We start from the raw sequence: 25,104 nt of genomic DNA, 5'->3' as shown, positions 1-25,104 counted from the left end.
TTTTTTGTTGGACAGCTGTTTCTGCCTCTGTCGTGTTTTTTTTTTTTTCCCTAGTGCCCATTGCATCAAAGCACTGGTACTGGTACAAATGTGTGTGTTGTCACGTAGTATTACTGCCAGTCTGCACCTATAATAATCTAGCGAATTTTTAAGGAAGGTGTGTGCTATGATTTTTTTTTTTGTTACCACCAGGATACATCCTGCCACTTTTACTGATGACTCCACTGTAGGTATTCTTATGTGTTATGTGTTTATGAATTCCACTGTAAGCATTCATGTATGTTAGCTATCAGGTGTCAGCTTCAGATATTTCCTTTTTGTTTTGTAAAAAATCGTGAAAGAAAACACAAACAAATGTGTTCCTGCTCTACCAGTGTAGAGAGTTAAAAAAGATGTGGCCCAGTTCAGCTGGTCAGCAGCTGGATAATCTCAGCTCACACTGACTAGGAGACCGTCATCTGAAGCAGTGTCCCTAAGAGAATGACAGTATCTGTCATTCCAGAAAGTAACCCAAACGACATTTGCTTATGTTCAAGTGACAAAGCCCTGCAACGGCTGTAGTAGTTATGACGGAAACAAAGAAAGAAGTCAGGTGATGTTGTTGATGTAGGAGTAACAAGGTTTCTGTAAGGAGGAGGTGGGGGGGTGGAGGTGGATGGGTCAACAAAACATGAGACTTTTAACACGTTTGTTTCCTGTTTCCAAACGGCATCTATTACTACTGCATTACTGCTACTATTACCACTGCAATCATGATGACACACATGCCTCATCCTTAATATAATTGTTATTTTAACCCAAAATCCAATCCTCCGGTAAAATGAAATATGTCAAACAGTAATTTGTAACAGTTTTGGAAGACAGACAAACTACTGTGTGTGAAGACACCTCTATGTGTTGATCCTCAGGGCACGGACGAGCAACATATTTTGTCATTTAATTTGGAGGACTTGTTGACTTTCCACCTCGATGCTACAACAATGGGCACATTGGAACATCAGTTACTATAACGGGAAAACACATTACAAGATGTTTTTTCAGCAATAATGTATGTTATGGTTCAGACATGATTTTCCTCTCTGTGATTTTCCTCCCACCTGTCGCACAGAGAGGCATTTGCACATCCTTATTTAAACCTTGGACTGGAAATGAAAACGGAGACAGAGCGCATATGAGAGTGGGCACATTAGAAAGTAAAACTTAACAGAAAGCCAAAATAAACAGGAAGTAATCACTAATTCTTTTATTATTGTAGTTAATTACTAACTGACTAAGAGCTGCAGGGGAAAGTCAACAAACTCACATTTGGGGCACTGAACTTCTCATAGGAGGGTGGTTGCGTGATTTGCCAAACAAGTATGAACATGTGAAAAATTTACATTTGCCCTACGTGATTTAAATCAGTCCCGTCTGTAAATGGTCACTCACTGTAGGACTCTAAGGGAGAATGGGACAGCCAACTCAGTTCCAAGTTTCACTGAGGTAGTCTCTCCATTCAGGATTAAAATTTAAGATAAATGACCTCAACTCATCATCTGCAATACTGAGCAGGTATTTCTAAAACCTGTTAACACACGTCATATTGTTTATTTTCAAAGTGAAGATAATGCAAAAAGCTGGTGAATGAGGAAAGGCAGTCTTGCTGTTGGAGTCTTGTGTTTCCTGTAGATACAAAGGGATCCTGACATTAATACACTTTACCAGATAAACTAAAATACATTACAGTGACAGCAAAGTAGACCTGGTGGCAGTACTTCTTCCTTGTATAGCATATCCTTGTATTACACAGGTGTTCCAGTCAGTGTGTGGTTTACCCTGTTTGATTGTTTTATTTGTTCGACTGGTTTAACTGTCAAAGCTGTATTTCACCACTTTCCACACCTGATTATTCTCCCAAAGGTGTACTTGGAAAAATTTATCTTTTAAGATACTATGAATCTGAGTGACTTCATCTGGAGGACACCATTATGCATTCACCAAGGTGCATTGTAGCTATCTAATACAGCAGCGCTTCCAGTTGGTGTGTGTGCCATGTCTGCCAATGGAAGCTTCAATTTTTGGAGAATCAAATATTAGTAGGCTGCATTGATTTTGGAACAAACCTCTACGTTGTGTGAGCTCAGCCTTCCTGCCAAGTTTGTCTGGTCTGTCTACTCACTCTTCCTTTCCAAGCACTAGAGTCACTTCTCTGAGCTCTTTGTTCGGTGTGCAGAGCTGCAATCGCACTGTGTATCTGCTTTCTTTTCTTGTCTCTCTCTAATGATATTAGGAGAGGCCAGACTCACTGATAAAATGTAGCTAAATTAAAATATCTAGCCTTTTAACAGTTGCCGTGGTGTTCACTGGTGGTGTGGATTTTTTGTTTATTTTTTTGGTCATGCTTCTGACACCCAAACTTAGAAAAGTCAAAGTAAAACTAAATTTTGGCCCAAAATGCCTCAGCTGGAGTGGCAGAAAAACTGACTCCGGCTAAAACATGTTTAAAATGCAAGTCTGAAGCAGTTAGTGTCTCCTAAGTCACTGGCTACCAGCCAGTAGGAAAAGATGACAGGAAGGACATGAGACTGTTTGCCTTACATTCCTCACTCCCTTCAGGCATTTACTGTAAAGCGTATTTCCCTAGCTGTTTAAAATAAACACTATACTGCACATAGCTTAATGCTTTTTTATTGGTTCTTCACATGCACCCCAAGAACAAGCCAACAATTCATTCAGACTATTTGAGTTGACCCTTATCTTGTTAAAGCAACTGTAATCATTTGTACTCACAGATGGCACAGAGAAATGTCCATGTTCCGTCGTTTTAACATAATGCTTTGATTATTATAGAGAACGGTTCATTTGCTGGATAAACCCAATTTTCTATAATTAAAAAGAAGAGGATAAGTTCAGTGAGGTGTGGGTTGATGTGTGGGGATTAATTATGATCATGTGGTACTTTATTGAGACTTTCTGCTCCGAAATCTTTCATCCTCAATGAACAATATATAGAATAAATTGGATACTGAACAACTGGACATGCCCTTTCCCTCTGCCCTTTTGTTCCTCTTTCTGCTTATCTCTGATCATCGTCTCTCCCTCTCTGTCCATCCCCTGTGCAGCTCTTTATCTGTTTCTGCCTCTGTTGTCTCTTTTCCCCTCGATTTTCTTTTTACTGTAAATTTCAGATCCTCAGACGGACACTGACATAAAGCAAATGAGATAGCCGCAGTTATTTCAGCGCTTCAGTTTTATGTAGCTTCAGTAATAAATGACCAATGAGGGCTTATTTAACATTTTTCGTGGGCTTACTTGTTATTTGAGTCTGTTCTGGTACATATAAATACTGTACACACAAAGACTACAGACATTACTAATGTGAGACTGTTATATCTGTTCATCTCACAAAATCCCAGGTTTAGTGATTTATTTTCCTCCTTTGTTTTTCTGATGTTGACAGTCTGTGCATCAGTGATATGAAATAAGCTCACACTGAATTAAGAATTTCCCAAACAGTATGCATTGGGAGGCTTATAAAGTATATGGAAATAGTATAGCACTGATGTGTGCTCAGAGTTGTCTTTCACAGGGCGACACCAATTCCCATGGTGTCCTATGACAGAGGGAGAGTAAAATGCTGGCACAACAGATACAAATTAAAATTTTGCAGCAGAATGTAATTTTATGTATATGAGAGATACTGGAAAATAAATAATGGGGTAAAACAATTCCAAAAAAAGTCTTCCATCAAGTCTGCATGTCAGGCATACAGGGAAATCCTTTGTTTAAAGGATTGCAGCACTTCCACGAAACACATCTAAATACATAGATCCTTGACAAACGTAAGACTATCGTTGCTTCCAACTGGAAATATAAACTCTGCTTGAGGTTTTTTTTGTTATCTTAAGTGAGGATTTCAGGGCTTGAGTAAAGTAAACCGTGTCATAGGTTTGCAAGGTGATGTTTTACTGCAAGTCAAAACTTTCTGCGAGCTTCACACTTCTCTTTTCTCAGTCACACAGACTGTTATGCCACTTTATGGGAGTGTAAAAACATTAGCCGACTAATTTAGCTGTTGAATGTCCTATGTTCTTGAAACAGAGGTACGTATGGTGGTCAGAACCTTGCAAAAACATAGACAACGTTTTCCACCACATTTTCCATTGTCCTTTCAACTGGCTTGTACGTGGATCCATGTGATAAGAAACAGAAATATTGGCATTATTACCTTGTTTGGTATTCATTGGCCTGTATGGATTTTGTACATGCTAATTTACACACTTTGTTTTTTTAAAAGGAGATACTTATTGTGCACCAAATCAAAAGGTCAGAGATTCTCTTTATTCTGTCTTTATTCCACTTGTCCTGGAGTACAGAGGTGTGTTGACACACGTGAGCATGCTGTAAACCTCCCGTTGGCACACTCCTTTATGTAAAAGAACCTAACGTGATTTCAGTATACTGCAGGGTTAACAAACACTGGAGGCAGGGTGAGCTCTACACCGTGAGAACAGATCGGATCAATTACCCGTTCCATTGATAGCTAGCAAGTAGAAACTACCCCACACTGGCTGTGGATTAGCTGAATATATTCTCTTTTAATCAGAGTCACCACGACCTTTCATCAGTGCCATCTTCCCTCTGACCAATGAGGTGTGAAGAAAGAGGAGTTGACAGGTTTGAATGTCCTTCAGTGTCTGTCCTGTATCATTATCCATCTCTCAAAATAGATCGAAGCTATCTAAAAAAAGAAATCTGTTGTCATGCATTCGCTGTGCTCGGTGGAGCTCTGAGCCTTTGGTCCAGCAGTAGTGTAAGTTGTACAGTTTACTCCAGTTTTGTGAAGACATTCCGACATTAGGGTCCAAACATAATTTATTTTCCGTGTGATTAGGTTGGACCCCTTATGTGCAGATATACAGCATACATCAAAAGGGAGTACACCCCTGTGCAATATCACAAAAAAGTTAAATGATTCAAAACTGTGTCATCTCAAGTTGAAGTGTGGGGTATTTGATCTTAAAAACAAACAGGTTAGACTACACTGAAAACACAAGCCCCAAAGTGCAACCTAAATGCAACAAGAGTGAGTGCATCTGTGATCAGTGTAACAAAAGTGATTACACCTGTGATTTCCAGTGAAGGCTGATTGCATGAACAAGGTCCTAAAATAACCTGTGAACACCACAGCTTGCTCAGTTTTGGCCTGGGTTGCGTCTAATGCAATGAGGCTAGGTGACTGATCAGACACTGCAAAGGCCATTGCATAAAGTCCACCTGGACTTTTCCGAGAAGAAAACCATTGCTCACAAAACCGCAAAATACTAAATGAAAAGATGACTCCCAGTCTCAAGGAGCTTTGCAGGAGTACAGTTTTCCAACATGGCTGTGATCCCAAACACACTTAAAAAAATCACACCAGAGTTTTTAAAGAAAAAAAAAAACTTTGACCTGGCAAGTATGTCCCCTGACTTCAGCAGAGTACCTTTGGAGTCTTTTAAAGTGGACGGTAGCGCAACAAAACTCCTCTGGCAAAGCGCAGCTGAAAAGAATCATCTGTGAAGAATTGACATATCTGCACAGATTTATGCAAGACTGGTATCATCCCTGCCCACAAGGATTGGATCAGTAATCAAAAATACAAGAATGCAATCACACTAATGAAGGGTGTAATGACTTTTGGTACAGCTGGCTCTTAAATATGGACCTTTCATTATAGTTTAATTAGTAAAACATTTCTATTTTTCAAATTAATTGCCTTCATTCTTCTTGTATTGAATGGACAGGATTTGTAATTACTTAACATTTCAGTGATACTGACCAGGAGGGTACAGTCTACAGTTTGTATACTGTAATTACCGATCACTGATTGTAAATACACATCCTGGAAACACTATATGAAGCCTTATTATCAGAAAACTCTCAATAGCATCATTCACATTGAAGATTATTATTATTATTTTTTTTTTTTTTGATGAGTAAATCAGTAAGTTACTGTAGGGTGAAACTAGCTGCACCTATTCTCTCAGAATACTACAGAACAGAGCCAAAAATAAGAAGCCACACTGAAATATCAACATGTCCACAAAGCAGCTGTGGTTGTTTACAAGTGTGCATGTATGTGTGTCTGCTTGCATGTGTGTGTACACCCCAAAGGGAGCCACAAGGGGACCAAAACCAAAGGGAGCCCACCGAGGGGGAATAACTAAATCATGCAGCCCACAGATGTTAGTTAAATACCACAATGAGACAGAAAAGATGGGACCGAAACTGTCAGATTGCTGTGTGGATGTGGTGTTTGTGAAATTCTGTCTGACCATTGGTGAGCATGCATTAGACAAATGGTGGATCTAAATCTTTGAATCCATGTCAGCTTGCATGTAGCACTATCAGATGTAAACTAGGCAACAGGAGGACTGTAAGCCTCACGCAAACACCACAATGAAACAGTTGGCATGCTCGCCCTCATGAATGTTGTGGAGACACGTATACAATGTATATGATGTAGGTTAATGAGAGATAAATGGTTACAAACAGAAATACAGTCATTTAACTTCTGACAAACTGTTCCTCATTTGATTTCAGAAGTTTTTTACGCGAAGAACTGAAGATAACGTCAGAGAGTTAATACCAGGTGCCTTTGATGATGTCTGCTAATGGCTGTCAGTCCTCATAAGAACTCTTTCATAACGACTTTTAACCAGAAAATAAATAATTATTCAAATCTGTTAGTGGCAGGAAGGTGCAGCGTGATGAGAGCGTATATACAGCAGCTTGTACAGCGGCTGAGCCCTCAGGCTAGCTCTGCTGAGGCCACCGCCTCTCCCATTGCGTCGACACATGTCACATGCCCTCATTTTCAACACCATTAATCTCAAGGGGGTGGGGGTGAGGAGGGTGGATGGGGGAGTAGTTCAGTAGACTGAGCATTTGACTCAGCATTTTGTCTTGCCTTTCATCTAGGGACGGTGTAAATGGTGTGTGTCATTGCTTAACTGGATGTGCGGGTGAAGAAATACAGATACAGAGTTACTGTGTGTTGGGAGTTCCCCAGCCCCACCCTCACACCATCAATGAGCTGATACCAATCAAATTTCCCTGAGATTTTTGGTAGAAATTACAAGATGTCAGAGGTAACACACAGTAATTATAATACTGCAACAGTATTAGCTTAAAGTCTATCTTACCTCTGCTGAACAATGGCGACAAGTGACATGCAAGTTTTTGGAACTGAGTGGAAATTCCCTAGATTTCTTAAGACAGCCAGTGATGTGCCCTGATTCGAAGTTCACATGTGAAACAGCTTTATAGTCTGCTAGATACAGTACAATAAAATATGCAGCTGTCTACTGTACTTTCGTTCTTACTGCCCTCCTGTCTATGTTCTCTCTCTCTCTCTGTCTCTCCCTTGCTTTTCTCTCTGTCTGTAGCAAACACACACATACATACTGTACATGTACACATACACACAGACGCACACCAAGTACCATACTTCTTAACAGCTTTCTCTCTCTCTCTCTCTCTCTCTCTCTCTCTACAGAATGTTAATTTTCTCCCATTCAGTTTCTGGCACCTCTCCAGTGTAATCACTAAGGGGAAATCACCCCTTGATACACTTGTGAGTGTTTGGCCCTTAATTCATATTGCATGAAATGAGAATGCAGCTTTGTTCAGAAGAAGAAAATGTCATGCTGTCAGTAGAGCCTGTCTAATACAACCCACAGATGGGAGCTTTAATAACTAATGCCAGGGCCAAGAGAATAAAACGACAATAAAATAGGACCTCTACCTGATCTGACAGATATTTTCAGATTGAGACACTTAGTGAACTAGTGACATGAAATATCCTGTAGTGTGACTTGCTCTCAGGCTGAAACAGTGGGCTCTAAGCACAGCCTAAACACTAGATAGGACTCAAAAAAAACAAAAAAAAAACCAAACACCTACTGACATAACCAGCACACACGGAGCAACATTGACATTAATTTGATGTTTTGTCTCTGGCCATCTGGCAAATCTATACAAGTCCGATATGTGCTCTTCTTTTAGTTTTGTTTTCATCTCCACCAGCTCCACCAACTCCGCTTTTTTAACCAGCCTGTCTCTACCTTTGGCTGTAGTAATTATGATAGGAGCAACGGGGGAAGTCAGTTTGGCACGCCTGCTGCTGCACACTACTATGGCTCATGTTTGACATTAGGGAAAAACGACCTATAGAGTTGTAAAGTTAAACAATAATGTTGCTTGTCATAAAACCAAAACAACTGAGCTGAAAGATGTCAAAACATTCTGTAGAGCGGAGAGGAACAGCAGAGTCTGGTGATAATTCTGTGAGTCCATTGCTTTTTACTGACCCCTTTCACATTATATGTAGTCTTTTGATCCATTGTTAATTTAAAAATACTGATTTGTGTAGCTTTGAAGATGTATTGTGTAAAAGTAGCTGTTGCCCCAGTTACCTATGAGATGCCAAATGAAAATAACCGGATGTTACAGTGAAGTTTATGACATATTTTAAGAATCATTTCCCCGTGAAGACTGTTTCTAAAGAGGTTGCCAGCTGTCTGGTGACATTTTTAGCTTGAGCTAACCCCAGCTCATTTACATTGAAGTTGTTAATGTCAGTGTTGATTAATGCACACTGTCACATATAAAAAGATAAACAAAAACTAAATGAATAACCTGATGATAAGTTTAGAACATTTAGAAAACCAAATTACATTTATACGTTAATAGTGCTTTCAAGCCTGTGGAAGTTGTTTTCCATATCTTATTAAATTTATGGCATCAAATGGCCTCTCCTAAAGGCAGAAAAACAAGTTTAAACGCATGTGCAAACACTGGAAATCCCTGTTAAAATGTTAAATGTTTAAAGACATGCATCGAGGAGCAGTCATGTGTCTCATGTTATACAAACATTGGTAATGAATGGGATCGCCATGCGCATCAGGGCAGATAATAAACTCTTTGTATTTTCCTACACCGCTGACCAACGTTAACCAATACACTGTAGGTTATATGCATAAGTAGGTCACCACTTCCCTCAATTTCATAGTCTTTCTTCCTCTGTTATGTTACTATGGCATTATCAGACTCAAGCACATCCCAAAAAGACGCTGACAATCAACCCATCCCCTCGACCTGTCAAACAGGCAATTGCAAAGGCAGTATCAGCATCACACCTGAATAAGATGCTTCATCCTGGTGAGCCAGAAATACCGCAAGGCGCACGTGTCACTGGCACTGGAGCGAGTGGGTGTAATCATACTGGAATGAAGAAAGATCTTAAGGCATGTCAGCTACATTCACAACAGGCAGGATAACATCCTCCTCCACCGCCAACCCAAAAGAAACTAGGTGCAGAATGGTGCTTCTTCTCTCAGGTTGCAAAAACAGAACTTCCGAAATCAAGTTTAAAAAAATACCTACAATTAACAAAAAATAAAAATTTAATAATAATAATTAGGCAAAACAAGCCTATTTTTTTCTGTATAACAGGCACAGACATATATCAGAGAATGATGCTAAAATGGCAAATTATTATCCACTTTAACAAAGGCAATGTGACCTAACCCAATAATGATTCCACAACAAGAACAGCGACAGGTTAGGACATTGCTTCAGGTCAGTGGTTTAAATTGTGGTTTAAAAATTCATCATCATGTCCATAGAGTTCTTGGTGCAAGGCCCTAAATCAATAACCCACTGATGAGGAAATGGGGTTGTGGAAGACCACTGTTTTTTCTCTGACTGCTGGCATCAGCAACCCAGAGCCGCCACAACACCAACAAGAAGTTTAGTTTCCAGAATCAGAGGTACACCAAGAGTCATCTAAGATGGCTGAGATGCTGTATAATGACAGCGGTGGCCCAACCTCCATCATGGTGAACCACATGTATGTTAATGTACTGTATCTTAATAAGGCAGGACTATAGGTTAGCAAGAGCAAACCACAACAGGAAAAGATATTACTGGTTTTGTGAAAGCGGGTTTACATTCACTATAATGTTGTATGACCGTTGCAAATGTAAAGCATTAAGTTATAGAATACCAAATGATAATGTAGAGATTTGTTGTGTGTTCCAATTGAGGATACTTAAATTATGACCATTAAAATTTAAAGGATAGCTTTGGGTGTTGTCAGGTCAATCTTAATGCTGTACACACATTCTATGTATGGTGAAAGATTTGCTGGGAGCTGTCACCATTCCTCCTGGGTTGTGAAATAATACCTTCTGTGTAAAGAAAAAAACTGCATTTTAAAAGTCCAGGCAAAACTAATATGAGGCTTTAGTTGTCTGAGTTATCCAAATCAAGTGGTTATCTTCTAAATTTGAAGTCCTTTTAATACAAAATCTGCTCTTTGTGTTCCCACAGACAGTGTTTCTTTGCTGAGCCTCAGAAGACCAATACATTCTGAAAGTTGTACGCACTGTAGTTTTGTTTCTGGTACGAAACAATAATAAACCTACACACAACTGCCAGGATGAAGGTACCCACTTGATTTGGCTCTACTGCCAAAGCCTCTTAGCTTCAGCTGAACTTTAGAATTGATTTTTGCATGTAATGGGGCACCCATTTCTTACAGTGTAATGGTGCAATTGTGAAATAAACTTATACATAACTACCCTGCATGACTTTACTCTAATTCTAAAGTTGGTTAGAAAATGAAGATAATTAAGGTGCTAGGGCAACAATGGTACCAGACTAAAAGAATGCACCAGATAAACCTGAATCTTGACCTACATTACTTATTCTCACACTCGCTCCTTATTATGTTTACGCCACTCTAATAATAGAGTAAGCTAAAACACAGCAGATATGTGTCTGTGAGCATGCAAATTAATCAAGGTATGAATGTGCTCTTCCACTCCTTTGCTCAAAGTCCAATATTGCAGTATAATGGAACATCAGACTTTCATTTTTCTCCAGCGTCCAGCAGCTGAGCAAGATGGTGAATAAAAGAGAAAGCTCCTGCTTAACAGTCAAAACCCCCCAAAAACCCAGACTGTCTCCCTTTCAGAGCTGAGTGAAACAGGCAGCTGTAGCTAAGTCAGAGGACAGCAGGCGAAACAAAAAGCAGACATTGAACAGGAGAATGTTAGCTTATGCCAGGTATGGTGCAGTAAACTCTACAGAGAGTATGGCCAGATCTGAGCACTTCCCAGAACTGTGGACAGTGCTGAGCTGATGCCATCATAGCGTGCTATCAACAGCCTGTGTCTTTCTGTTGAAACTGGCCAATTTCTTTATAGAAAGGCCAAGTTCCCAAACGCACGACCACTTGCAAATTCATTTGTGTTCACTATGATCGGAAACAAATACCACCCACCATTCACTAGAACAAAACAATGGCTGCCAAATTGCCATCTCTCTGTCCTGAAATCTGTTTCTCAGACATCTTGTCAATACATCCCGGGTTGTTCCATTCAAATGAAAACAGAAAAACATTTTCTTACTTACTTCTTGTACTTCCCCAGCTATGCAGACAACTTTCATTTAAATTGGCACACTTTTTAGATCTCTCTCTAGGGCTGAGTGTTGTTTGAAAGTTTCTGATACAGATATAATACAGATATAATACTTTTTTCAATACCTCACTTTGAGGAATAACATGTTTTTCTCATTTAACAAAATAAACCAAACTTCTGAAATGCTAAATGTTGTTTAAACACAAACAGCTTGTTGGAAATCCAACCCTGTCTGTCTTTGAGATTTCTACTGCTGCACCAACACAGTGGAGGTGAATGGAATTTCACTGTTACTATGAATAATCCACAGAAGAAGCTGCCAACAGGTTTTATAGGGGCTAGAAAGAATTTTCAATGAAAACTGCTCACAGTGATTATTCAGAGTAATGGAGACATCTGCTCTATTTCTAAGCACCACAAGCAGAATGCCATTCACCCCCATTGTATAGGTGACAGACGTCTCAAAACCTAGACAAGTGAAACCAAAACTATCTGCATGACTAGACACAACCTAAGGTAAGAGAGTAAAAGTTGTTTTTGTGCGTGTGTTAATGTAGGTGTGTATGTAATTTGATAAAGCTGACCCTTTAATATCCCTTCAATTAAGAGTTTTCGTGTCGCTTATACTGAAAACAGAAATCATATTACACTTCCTGCCAAACACGTTTACCCTTTTTGCAGTGTCAGGCAAGCAAATGATCTCTCCCGACAGGTTCAGTATGATATAGTATCTTTTTCTTTGAGTTGCCACTTGAAAATTGGAAGCCTCCTTTTACCTGCTGGGTCAGTGTGTCATAGGCTCCTGTGGTGCGACATACATGATTTGTGCGCCCAGAGAAGCCAGATCCTGAATAACAGGAATTCCGTGAGATAGATTCAACTAAATGCTTGACAAAGACCACAAATCATTTATATTTTCCCCACAGCAAAGCAGGAGACACCTAGTAAGTGCGTGTTTTCTAGGTCACCACCATAATGGCCAGTTTTTCAAAATGATGATATATTTCCAAAGCTAAAATGTGTGTGATGTGTGTTTCTGGGATTTGAACATACTGTATATGCCCTGATATACAGAATTGAATTAAGAACATTATTGAATCAAGAACACTATTGAATCAAGGAGTAATTTAAAAGCATACCTATCTTATACTTTGAGTTATTAATTAAAAATAACAGCAGAGAAAAAAAAATGAAATAAAATCTATTTAGGTCACTGCATTAAAAGCTCCAAACCCTTCAGAGATCCTAAAGGGGTTGACTTCAGAGTTCATTTTCACTGTTTTCCATTCCCCACACATATCCTTTCTTACCATTTACTCTACTATTTGGTCATTTGTGCCATGAATTAAGTTAACAAAGTCATTAATGTTTTAAGTCACACTCAGCAGCAGCACTTTTCTGAATCATGGGTTCTGCTGATGTAAAAGTGTTTGTGGATGCGCTGTGTGTGTGTGTGTGTGTGTGTGTGTGTGTGTTTTTGTGTGTTTGCAAAAGAATGGAAATGTTATGTAAAAGGGCCCAGAGTAACCCCCCCCCCACCACCAACACACAAACACACACCCTTCACTTTATTTGAGCCAACTATGCATGACCTACTTTGGGAACCTTTCAAGCTGAAAAATTAACATTTTTTTTGAAGTGTCTTCCTTTATGGCATCCTTTCCATGGAGGAACTGACAAGACAAACACTGGGTTTAAACGTAAGCACTTTGGCATGAATACTTGGGCAAACTCTAATTAAACATGAATGATAAAGGCATGCCTTGTTTGCTCAGTCAAGTATATCAGGATACAAGACAAAGACAAAAATACACTGAGAGAGAGTGGAGATGGGTTCTCTCTGCATCCTCTCCAGCAAAAATGAAATATAGATCTAATTGCTTTTTATAGCTCTGAATGAATAATGTCCACCCAATAAATTAGACATCTGCCTGCATTTAGCTCAACAAACAATTCTTTTTTATTTATGACAGTGGTGATACGCTCTTATGAACAGTTAATATCCGTAATCTGTGATTTAATATGTAAGCATTTCCTTGTAGTCACTCCACTGTATATTACCAGTACCTGCATGTTGCGTTATCCTCTCAGATGACGGTGCATTTCATTCAGGTTCCCCTCCATACAAAACCCACCTACAAAGCTCATGACTCAGGAGATCTTTAAGATCGCCTCTGAGAGATCTTCATGGCTTCTTGCGTGCTAGGTAAACAAAGTACTTGGTACACAAAAGACTGCCTTTCAGCTACAGTATTTCACAAAGCAGCACGCTATAAAAATCGGGGTATTCATCATCACACAGAAGCATGCACTATGCTTTGTTGCAGCTCTGGTATTCAGTTTCCGCTTCCTTTATGCAGTTCGTTAATGACCTCAACAACAGAAGGGAATGTCAGCGGTAGGTAATAGAGAGTAGATCTCCAACTACAGGAAACCTGGCCCCCTGTCACCAGTGTGTTTCAGGAAGAAGTTCAAATGAGGACAAGACAAGCATTCAAATCCCAGGAGCCCTGGCCAGCAGTAACCACACTTTTATTGGGGTGTCAAGTCTGGCCTAGAATGTGTGCTGTTGTTGTTGTTGTTGGCGGCCGTGGCGGCCGTGTTGTGTGCTTGTGTGTGTATGTGCATGGCTCTGCGTGGGAGAGTCAGAGTGGAGACTTTTAACATGGTTTCTCTTCTGTGCAAGAAAAGCATCCGATCATTGTGCCACAATGTATCATCTTGGTTCTTTTAAAAAAGATTACAGCCATTGTAGGCATTTTCTCCTACGCTACAGCGGCACAAGGTAAAAAACATCCATTCATGTGCCCGCACGGATATATCTTTTAAGATAACATTGTTGGGCATTTAGATCAGATCTGTAACTCCCCTCTGTTCTGTATTTAAAGTTTTTTTTTCTCTTTTTTTTTGCCTCTGTGCCTGTGACATCCATGGCTGGAGGAATTATATTTTTGGGTTTTCCAACAGTGACATTGACTTGAATGTGATATCTCAGAATTTCATTACATCTGGAAAAAATGTTCACTTGAACTCAAGTATGAACTAATCAGAATTTGTGGTCAAGGGTCAAGGTCACTGTGACCTCACAAAACACGTTTTTGGCCACAACTCAAGAATTTATGAGCTAATTATGACAAAGTTTCACACAAATGTCCTATTGGATAAAATGATAAAGTGATGACATTTTATATCCAAAATGTCAACTTCACTGTGGCATCAAATTTTTTGCAAACATGTTTAATACAGTTTATTAAATTTCTTCTTTGCTACATACATCATATGTGTCTGGACAGACATTACGTAATTCTAGTTTCTCTTTTTGTAAAAAGTGAAAAAAAAAAGACATCAAAATCAGCTACAACTCTTAGCTGCTGTAGCTGTTCCTCTCCAGCTGAGTCAAGAAAAAAGAATTTAACATGACTGCATCTGGTGAGCATTGGACAGAGAAAGCATGAGTATTGTGGTATTTAACAGAGCTGCTAGCAAAACCAGATCTTCTAGAAAAGCCAAAAGGCTGATAGTGGTGAGAATTTTTCTCTAAACACTTTAACAGTAACCTTCACTTTCCACTCAAAACAGCATAAACAGATTTTGGCCAATGGAAGCCGCTGTAAACACAACATTGTCATATTATCACCTTGTAAAGTTGTGCAGTCTTGTAAGTGGTGGACTTGAGCAAAAATTGCCTATTTGAACACCCAACAGGGCCAGAGCAACATCAGCATTCATTTGGAATTGTGCTTCTGGCCACTAGACAAATGAAAGTTCGATATTCACTCTCCTTTTAGTTCTGTTTTGGTCTCCACCAACTCTTGAGGGAAATATCCACAATACACCCCAACTCCTCCTCGTCGCACGTTAACCCAGATGATTAGCAAGACAACTTATACCGATGTGACCTTCGTTAACAGAGCTGTTGAACAAGCCTACCAATCACTGAGATATGAATCCCATCCGTGATTCTGACAAAACTGAGGAAGTCCAACATCAATATCGATTTGTTGGCCAGCAGAGCCCAACAAAACTGAAATAAATTGCCTCCCAATCTGAAGCTATGAAACAGCATTAATGGCATAATAGTATTAAGCTACTTCTCTGTGGGAGCACTGTGAAAATATCTCTATTGAGATCAAGATCAATCACAAATATCCCTGCAAAATCTAAACACTTTGCAGTTTACTAACTTCCTGTATCCAGCATTTAGAGAACATTTCCCCTGCCTATGCCTCATGTAGCCTTATGAACCCTTTACTTAAAAACTCCTAAGCTCTTCAGAAGTCCTTCTCTTTACTCTTTACAAGGCTTCACCTTGTAGCCAAGGTCTCAAATGCCTTGCAAAGAGATATTATCTTTACCAGGCTTTCATTTAATTTTTTTTATATATATATTTTAAGAACAGTGGAGAGTAGGATTTCACCAGTAGAACCAACTCTTACTACTCATACCTTGAATAATGCCTCTCCACTCTGCTTTACACGGCCTCCAATCCACCCACACCAGCAAGTGATGGGCTGCCCAGAAGATAAAAAAGAACTGGATCCTTTTGGGCTCTATGTATTAATATTTTTTTTCATTCAGGTGTTTTATTCATTTAGATTTTTCTAGTAGATCTTTGTGGTTGTTGTTTTTTTGCCATGGATAGATATTTATCCCAATTCACAAAAGAGAAATATTGAGAAAAATGTTATAATAATTTCATTCAAGTATTTATCTAATTTTAAGAAAGGGGAATGATTTAGGATATCGTTGTTGATTCATACCTGTCCTTGAGCATGACAAACCCTATCATATTCAAAAATGTATTTTCAATTCTCAGTTAGTATACAGATTGTATCACGTTTCATCTTATTGTTAAACCACTTCTCAGTTTAAGAATGTTAAACTTCTGCACTTCTTTGTGAGTTTGATGTGAAAAAATGGCTAATTACTTCTTGGGAGAACAAGCTAATTTTCATTAATCACTGTTGGATTGGAATGCTGCACTGAAAGGCAAGTTTTTAACTGCCAAAAAGCCCTGCACACATACAGTGATTTATTCATGTGCTTGTTCCAAAATGGTATGACAACATTTCAGAAGACATTTTCTGTATATTTCAGTGCACATGAAATATGTATAACCTGAAAAATATTACACTTTGATACTTTTAACACTGTTACACACTAATGTGCAAGAGAGTATTGTATAATATACCTGTCTTTATATGGACCTATACAAAAAAACATTCAACTGTATGTCCTGCCAAATTCTGTAACTAATATAGTGTCTGACATAGATTTTGACCAGTCATCCTAATTAGAGGTCTTTAATGTCATGCAGTTGTACTGCAAGGTACTTGTACACTGTTTTTATATGCTGCACTATACATATACACTTTATTGTAAATAACTTTGCTGAGATAAACCATTCCCAGCATCCTACACTGGGCTATTAATTATCTTACAGGGTTTAAAAACACAACTGTTCACCCAGTATCCTCTCAATCTGCCTGACAGTTTGGATTAATCACAAAATGTATTTTTTAAAACACATACTTATAAATGAAATCATTAAATAAATATATTTTTTCCTTTTGAAATGATGTTCTGCAGTGATGATCAGAGAAAGGTAGAGACTGTATTATTTCCTAAATGTGGCTACAAAAGTCTGTACACTGAGCACATGGTCGCTACCTGACATTCATTAAAATTTTTACAGAATAAAAGAAGAGTTACAGTAATGATAGGAAGTCATGAAGCTGTTACTTTAAGGTTGTCAGCATATGTGCTTAAGTTTCAATTTACCACAATTGAATGATTGTGTTCTTCATTGAATTACTACTGTATATTAAATATTTGACAGCACACAGGAGAATGCACAAATTAATGCATAGACAGATGAGACCCACAACCCATTCCCCAACACCTTCACCTGTAACATCCCTCTCACAACCCAAACAAGTAGCTGCCCGCTTTATAGTCAGGAACCCATAATGCACTACGAGCCCCTGTGCATGCCTGGTGTTGGGATTTAATTGGATATTAGTATCCAGCAGTGTCTGAATTAATCAAATCATTTCCATCCATTAATTTAGTGGAGGAACATACAATTACAGCCTTATTAGTGTGCTCTCAGGAGTATGCCTTTTCATCCCTCTGCAGAACATTGAGAGTTGGCCAGAGTCCAGTGCAAAGCATTCTCCCCGCTTAAATCTGGTGCTTCCTCATGATGGACATTCTGTCGATCTATAGAAACTGACTGCAACCTTTAAAGCAAAGGAAATGTCAGACTATAGAAAGGCGCTGCTTTTCCCACGGCTATAGAAAGGGCTCAGTTTTTTAAATGAGAGCTTATCTAAATGAAAATATACATTGTTGGCCTCTATTTTGAGTCTTAACCATTTGTCAGATTATGAAATTATTAGGTCAGTGGACTGAAAAGTTTTAGAGTAATTCTATTTGGTGAAACATCACAGTGAAAACCAGCACAAAAATGCCCTAAATAGGGTGAAAAGAGATTTGGAGATTTAGGCAGCAAGCAAACATAATCCAGTGCACTAATGTAGGTCATTTTATGATAATTTCCATATTTATATATTTCATACAGATATTTCAGATTTCTTTCATGATGGACTTCAACATTGTATTATTCTTCAAGAGAATAAATACTAAACTTTTTTGTAATGACAAAATTAAGAGAGAAACACTCTAATTGTATAATGCTGTGTTCTAGCCACCTGGTTTATCTAAGCAATAAGTTGAAATTAACATCACATAAAGATAATAATTCTAGTTAGGGCGACTCCTTTTTTCCCCCTTATTCCACTCTTGTGAATCTGAGTTGAAACGTTTTTGCACAAAGTAATCCAGACTGCTCAGATGAACAGCCATTTTTAATTAAAACCATTTACAGAGGAAACCAAAGTGAGAAAAAAAAGAGCCGAGGGATTTTACACTCTGTCATCCAAGGCTTCAGTGGATCAAAGAGTTTTAGTTGTGCTTTTTAATGGTTATGTAATATTTTTGCCTATGAGATACTGGGCCTGGGCGCCATGTAGTCAGTCCAAAGCTCGACGTTATCACAGATTTCCTTCAGTGAACTTTCAGATTTCAGGCTGGATACAATAAGCCTGTTTATGTCTAAGTATAACTGTCAATCAGTGCAATACTACTGGTGTAAGAGGACAGTGTAAGGAAGCAGCAACCTCTAAAAAAAAATATTAGGTTCTTGCATTCTACCGAAGACATTTCTGTATGTATGTGCCTACGTGTGTGTGTGTGCGTGTGTGTGTGTGCATATGCATTAATTGTATGTGCTGTATATATGTATATGTGTGTTTGTGCCTATTTGCTTCTTTGCTGGCCTGGCTGGCTGCCATGTGGCCCATCTCTTACTGTCATCCTGTCTGACATTAGGGCTAAGCTGGATCTCATTAGGACCAAGGTGGCAGTGATCCCGTCAACATCGCTTTGGCTCCTGCCATATGGGTCGCCTCCAAGGTAACGGGCTGTATCAGTCTCCTCAGAGCTGCAAGCCTTGTTATAGCACACACAGGCACACGCAGACGGGAGTATCAACTCTCTAGACGAGTGTGCACTGAACATATAAACCTGAATAAACATGTCAGACATAATACTGATAATAACGATAATTACGTGAGATCTATGGGTGTGATGCTGTATAAAAAAAATGTGCAGATAGGCTCAAGCACACAGTACAGTGTACTTACTATACGTTTTCCACAAGAAATGCAAAAATATCATCTATTGTAGTTTTTATGACGTGTGAAAACAATTTAGGAATTCATCAGGTCATAACAGTAATGGAAGAGAGGAAAAGGTTTTTTTTAAATATCTTATTGAAAGATACAGCTATGACAGATGCATACATTTAAAGGCATAACCAACCATCATTATCGGCAATGTTTTGCATTGCACTTGTAAGCCACAGTAAATCATTTGGCAGTTGTTGGCTTATGTGAATATGCAGTGATGAAACTGCACAGTAATAAACTTGACTTTTTTCTTCCCCATCCCTTCCTCCAAACTTGTCACTGCAATCTGAATGACAACAGCTGCGCTGAAGAAAATGAAAACAGACAACTGAAAATGGCAGCGCAATCAGCGCAAAGTTTGTTTCTACAAATTCAATCAGGAAAACTTTTTATCTAATAAATCTCCATTTTGAGATTCTGTGCAACATCACTGCCCAAACTCAGTCTGGACTTGTCATGGTGAAGTCACAGTCAAGCATAGCGAAGCAACATACACCAATGTCCCAGCAATGTCAGAAATAGTACTGTACTGTACTCTTACAGCAAGTGTCTGACTCTTATCAAAGCTAAGTAAGCAGGAAGTCATTTATGACTTTGTTTAGTGCTTCTTTGCTTTAGGTCATAAAAACTGTGAATTTATGACATCCCATGCATAAATAGATGATAGCAATGTGTTATATGAGAACACTAATAGACGGTCAGTGTTATTTCAAAACAAAACAAAACAAAAAAAAAACAAACATCACATCCAAGTTACAGGACCACAAACTTTTCTTTATATTTACTGTGAATAAACAGCAGCATCTCTCTCTGTTAGGTGTATATACATGAAGGTACCAAGGCATTTTCAACTATGTCTAGATTATGGCTTTGATGTTCACTGTTATTAATCATGCTCATGATAATTTACTTCCCTCAACTTCACATGCAACTAGGACACCAGAATACATTGGAAGCACAACAACTGTGTCAAAGTTGCACTTCGACAGATTGGCAGCTATTATAGATTTTTTCCCTTTGGCCTGTTTGTTTTGTTTCAGCCCCCACTCTCACAAAAGCAACTGTTTATTTCATCGGTTTGGCAACAAAAGCATGTGATCAATCATTCATAATTTATGATGCTGCCAATGGCCTAGGGCCCATAAAAACAGATATTTGCATTACACAAGGTCTTAGCTGGACCTCCTGATAACAGACCAATAAATTTTGTAGTTGTACATACACACAGGCCCCTGATAAGAGGTAAACTTTGCCTGCCTAACCTGCCCTGTGTTACAGTAGAACACAGGGCAGTGTTAGCAGAGATGATATTGTGATCACATGCTACTATAACAATGACCTGGACCCCGTCCTTTAATTCCTGTTCCCCCAGCCAGCATCCCGCTGCCTTTCCCAAGCCCTGCTGTTGTTATTATTTAGCACTTCTCAAAGCAAACGCCCTGAATCCCTTGTGCAATATGAGTCTAACTGTAACAAACTGGCCCTCCATTTATCTGATCCTCTAGAGAGACAGACTATTAGCTATTATACAGGTGCGCTCACAAAAAAAAAGATCATTATTTAGCAAAAATGAAAACTGCTGCTCTCTATAAAGCTAAGCTGGAATTTTTAACACAACTCACAAAGCGTCATAGTTTTTAAGTCAGAGATCTGACGGAGAAACACTGAAAGGCGCTCGCTTAGACTACATAGAGACGTCTTCATTCTCCTTACCTGGTCATGCTGTCCGCGATGCAGTTTTGACCCGGGTATCCTTCACCTCTGGCTGACATGCCTGGCCGAGATTTCCACGACTCCATTAACGCCGTTACGGGTGAAATTAGATTCAACAAAGGGTTGGACTGGTCCCTCACATCGTGCCGCATGAAAGACATTGTTCCTTGGGCTCCAATCTGGTAATGGAATGAGTGTCCACCGGAATTAACTCCAACAATGGCCGATGTGGGCATGCTGTTATTCTCTTGGTAATAGCTGCCATCAGTGGACTCCTGCTTAACCCCTTTAGACAGGACATTGTTGGAGAACACATCGGGTTCATAGTTCCCATTCATAGAGGATACAGGGGGTCCTAAGATACCAGAAAGACTGTATTCATCAATGTTATTCCTCAGGGACAAATAAGTGGTCTCAGAGGCAGGGAAGAGACCAAGGGACGGTGACTGCTCACCATAGGGCTGTTGATTCATACATCCCTCATTTTTGTTTGGCTCATTCTTAATCTGTGTGATAAAGGGTGTGCTACTCACATTACATTTGGAGTTACCTAAACACATGCTCCTGAAGTCAGTTCCAGGCTCATTCTTAATGTACTTAACCATGCCCATCTGGTCTAAGCCGACGTTGAACACCTCCCCATCTACCATTTCTACTTTAGGGAACTCAAAGTTCTTGAAGTCTGTGTCTCTGGCCAGACCTGTTGCTTCTGGGCTGTTGGTGTCATTCTGCACCAAACCCAGCCCACCAGCAGGACTGGACACGGGAAACCCACCAGAGGACGGGTTCTGTGGGCTACTGACAGTCATAGTGCCCCCTGTGGCTGGACTGGAGATGGAGGGCCTTACTGTGTTGCAGTTGTTGGCGGTGCTGGTGCAGGTGCCACCAGTGGGGCTTGAGACAGATGACCTAATGTTACACGTAGTACTGCAGGACGGAGGCGATCTCACACTACTCATACTCTGGGGGCTGGACATGGGAGACCTCATGACATTGAGTGGGCTGGTGAGTGGTGGTGAGCCCACTGTGGTGGACTCTACGGGGCTACATGTGGCTGAATTCCTGCGCTTGATGTTGGCCAGAGTAGCAGCACAAGACGTCTGGCTGACAGGACTACTGACAGATGAGCACACTGGTCCAAAGCACGTAGGAGGACTGGTGGTTGACGACACCATATTGTTGCTGCCCCCCGGGCTGGAGATGGAGCTGGAGGTCTGGGGGCTGCAGGACAGAGATGAGGCTAGCATAGATGCTGAGCTAACTGGGGTCCCTGTGGTGCATTCTCTGGGAGTGACACTGGACTGCTGAAAACCAAATTGCTTTAACTTGGGACTCTTTGTGGAACCACACTGGGTCTCCTCTAGAGGCCGTCCACACACTGGATACATCTTCCCAGGGCTGGTACTGCCCCCATGCTGGCTAAAGGCAAAGTCTGCCTCCCTGGCAGCATTCATATACAGACCCATAGACTCAGCTACAGTCTTGGAAAGCTCCTTGGAGTCCATTTCCTGCTTATGACCATGGAGAGAGTTGTTGAAGTGTGGGAGAACAAATGGCTGGTTCTGGCTGAGCCGAAGCATTGGCTGCTCCTGCTTCTTTGTATTGTTGTCTTTGCAGTCGGCGGCCGGGCTTCCAGCAGGGCAGCTGACATTGACTATGTCCATCAGGATATCACTGCTAGTCAGACTTGGATCCTCTGTACTGCAGCAGTACTCCATGGTGCTGGGGACCTGAGACCATCTGTTCTCTGTATCGCTTCCATCAAAGAAACTTTGGTATCTTTTGGTCTCCATTGCTGGCTCATTGATTCACCTGGTAAATGAGGCAAGAAGGGAAAAAAAAGAAAAGAATGAGAGAAGTTCACAGTGCTGTTGTTTCAAATTCATTGTAGTCCAGCTGCACACAATGCAAAGCATTAGTAATAACAGTTTAGCAGCAGGTGTATTACGCATATTTGGCTTTAGGCAGAGATTACAGGTCTCATGTGAGACTAAATTATATATTCAAGAATATGCTAATCAATCTTAAATCTACAGTGTGAATATATTATTTTAGTTTTGGGCAAAGCAGTAAGTTCTGCTTCAGTGGATAAAAACCGAATGAGGCAAAAAAAAACGTACCTTTTAAGAATACATGACAAAAACTGTAAACAATATGTCAAATCTGAAAAAAAAAAAAAAAAAATCCAAAGCAAGGCTGAGCTGTGTTTCCTCTCTCACAGATAAAGCTCCTTATCGCTGCACTACAGGGGATGTACAGTGATAACTTGGAGAAAAATGCATTGCATGGGTTAATGTATCTACGTGACGTCGGCTGGGCCTTTTTTGTTTAAATTCCCACCTCTACTGCGCCCCTATTGGACAGCTCAGCCAGAAATCCACCAGCTTCATCAGGCCGTTCGTGGATTGGTCCGAAATCTGTCACTCAATAGTTATTGCTCTTGCAGCCACAACATAGCTGCGACATAACTTGAAATGTTGTTTTAGCGCCCGGAGCAGCCCCGTCATGTGCAAAAGCACTAAAAAATACTTACAATTATTAAGACGCTTGGCGCAACCAGTTAGACTGCGATCATAAGGCTCTGCTTTTTTTTAATATTTATTTTTCATGGTACGGTAGACTCTTTGAAGGGCTCAGCTCTCACGCAGCCAAGATATCTGAGTCAAAGTTATGCAGGTTGACTGCAAATTTTCCCGCACACATATGTGCAGAACCTTAGATATAAAATGAGAAATAAAAGTGATGTCTGCTTAATAATTCCTCTCTGTACTCCAGCCGTGGTTGTCCTGCCTCCGTAGGACATGCAACTCTCTGCATTTCTCTCCATTTTGCGTTTGCGCAAAAAGACGTAAATACTAAAAGACGATTTTTGTTGTGTTGCTGCTGTTGAAGTTTTATTTTTTTGTGTGTGTTTGTAAAAGTCGTCGCATTTGCGGCTTTTTTTGAATAACAGGAAAGAATAAGCGCAGTAGGAAAATAATCTAAATGATTTAAGTCATATTTTTAGGAGAAAAAAAACTCACAGCACGAGGTATTTCTCAGCACCTCAAGACAGGTGCGTACAGAAATATTAAAAAATGCTATCAATTTTAATAAAATAGCCGTGGCTGTTTTTGTTTAGTACGTAAAGTACATAAACTTCTTGGCCACTTTTATTATGGACCAGACACGGGGCTAACGGTCCCGGGTGAAAGTTATTAGATTTCTCTCCCGCAGCAAATGGACCGGGGATGCAAGAACTCAGTTATCCGACTCAACAGCGAAGAGTTTGCTTTCATTATCTCAGACCCAGCGCCAAATTAAAATGTAGCCTACAGTCAAACATTGAGCTCTGTCCTTCCTTACCTTAATTACGACATTCAGAGTTGTCAGGTGGCTGTGTTGCTGGGCAGCGATAATCCAGAGGACAAAAAAGACACGCAAAGCAAAGTCAATGAATATCAACAAATGTGTTCAGTCTACTCCTTCCAATACATAGTTTTCAGTTTGACAGCTAGACACACTGGAGAAGTCTACTGCGTATTATCACTAGTAATCCTCAACAGCGAGCCGCTGCTCCTGACAGTACGAACGGCGGCGACGGGTCGGACGACAGCGGCGGATGATCTCACATTATGGCCGTAATTTTGCAGATTACCGATCCTGGGCCCGAGATGAAAAGAGTAATAAAAACAAACGAAGGAGTCGGTCGGACTTGCAGTCAGAGCGACGTCATTCTGTGCACATGGACCCTCCTACTGCAACGAGTGCAATAGAAACTCCGAGGGGGGGAGGGGGGGTGAGGCAGAGGAGGGGAGGGAGGGGCTCAGAGCGCAGGTAGTCAGAGCCTGGAAATAGGACACCGTATCCAGTGCAGCCTTGTTTGAAATAAACTCTCAGACTAACAGCGTGAGGCGGTCTGCTTGGCTTTTTTTTTTTTTTATTAAAATGCCCTCTGGAAGTTTGTTTTTCGTTTTTCTGCTGGTCTTAAATCCTCACTCCTTATCTCTCATCGTACTTTGCGCTGTTTTTGGTTTTGTGTTTTTTTTTTCTTTCACCTTTTCTGGTGCCACCTCTGAACAGGTTTCCCATGGAGCCGGTGCGCAGTCACGTACGCGCGCGGGCACCCGCAATTTAGACAAGAGGGGATCTCACTTTACAGTTAACACGGAGCGTACGAGTCCTACAAATACAAATCAGACAAGAGTCAT

General features: G+C 40.1%; 1 protein-coding gene across 2 annotated transcripts in view; it reads right to left on the bottom strand.

Annotated features, from left to right (window-relative positions):
- Positions 1 to 24,595, bottom strand: part of nr3c2 (nuclear receptor subfamily 3, group C, member 2) — a 71,297-nt gene extending 46,702 nt beyond the window's left edge. For both annotated transcript variants that reach the window (XR_005893927.1, XM_041035327.1), the window contains exons 1-2: positions 24,260 to 24,595; positions 20,915 to 22,726 (exon numbers count right to left, since the gene is read on the bottom strand). Coding sequence is in view for 1 of the 2 variants with exons in the window: in XM_041035327.1 (XP_040891261.1) it covers positions 20,915 to 22,707 (1,793 nt within the window). In the remaining variant the exon portion in view is untranslated. The remainder of the gene's footprint in view (positions 1 to 20,914; positions 22,727 to 24,259) is intronic.
- Positions 24,596 to 25,104: the final 509 nt, after the last annotated feature.

Source organism: Toxotes jaculatrix, chromosome 4 (assembly GCF_017976425.1).
Source record: "Toxotes jaculatrix isolate fToxJac2 chromosome 4, fToxJac2.pri, whole genome shotgun sequence".
In the NCBI taxonomy this organism is placed as follows: Eukaryota; Metazoa; Chordata; class Actinopteri; family Toxotidae; genus Toxotes; species Toxotes jaculatrix.
The sequence above is the reverse complement of the archived record's forward strand: the minus strand, read 5'-3'. Positions and strand labels throughout refer to the sequence as shown.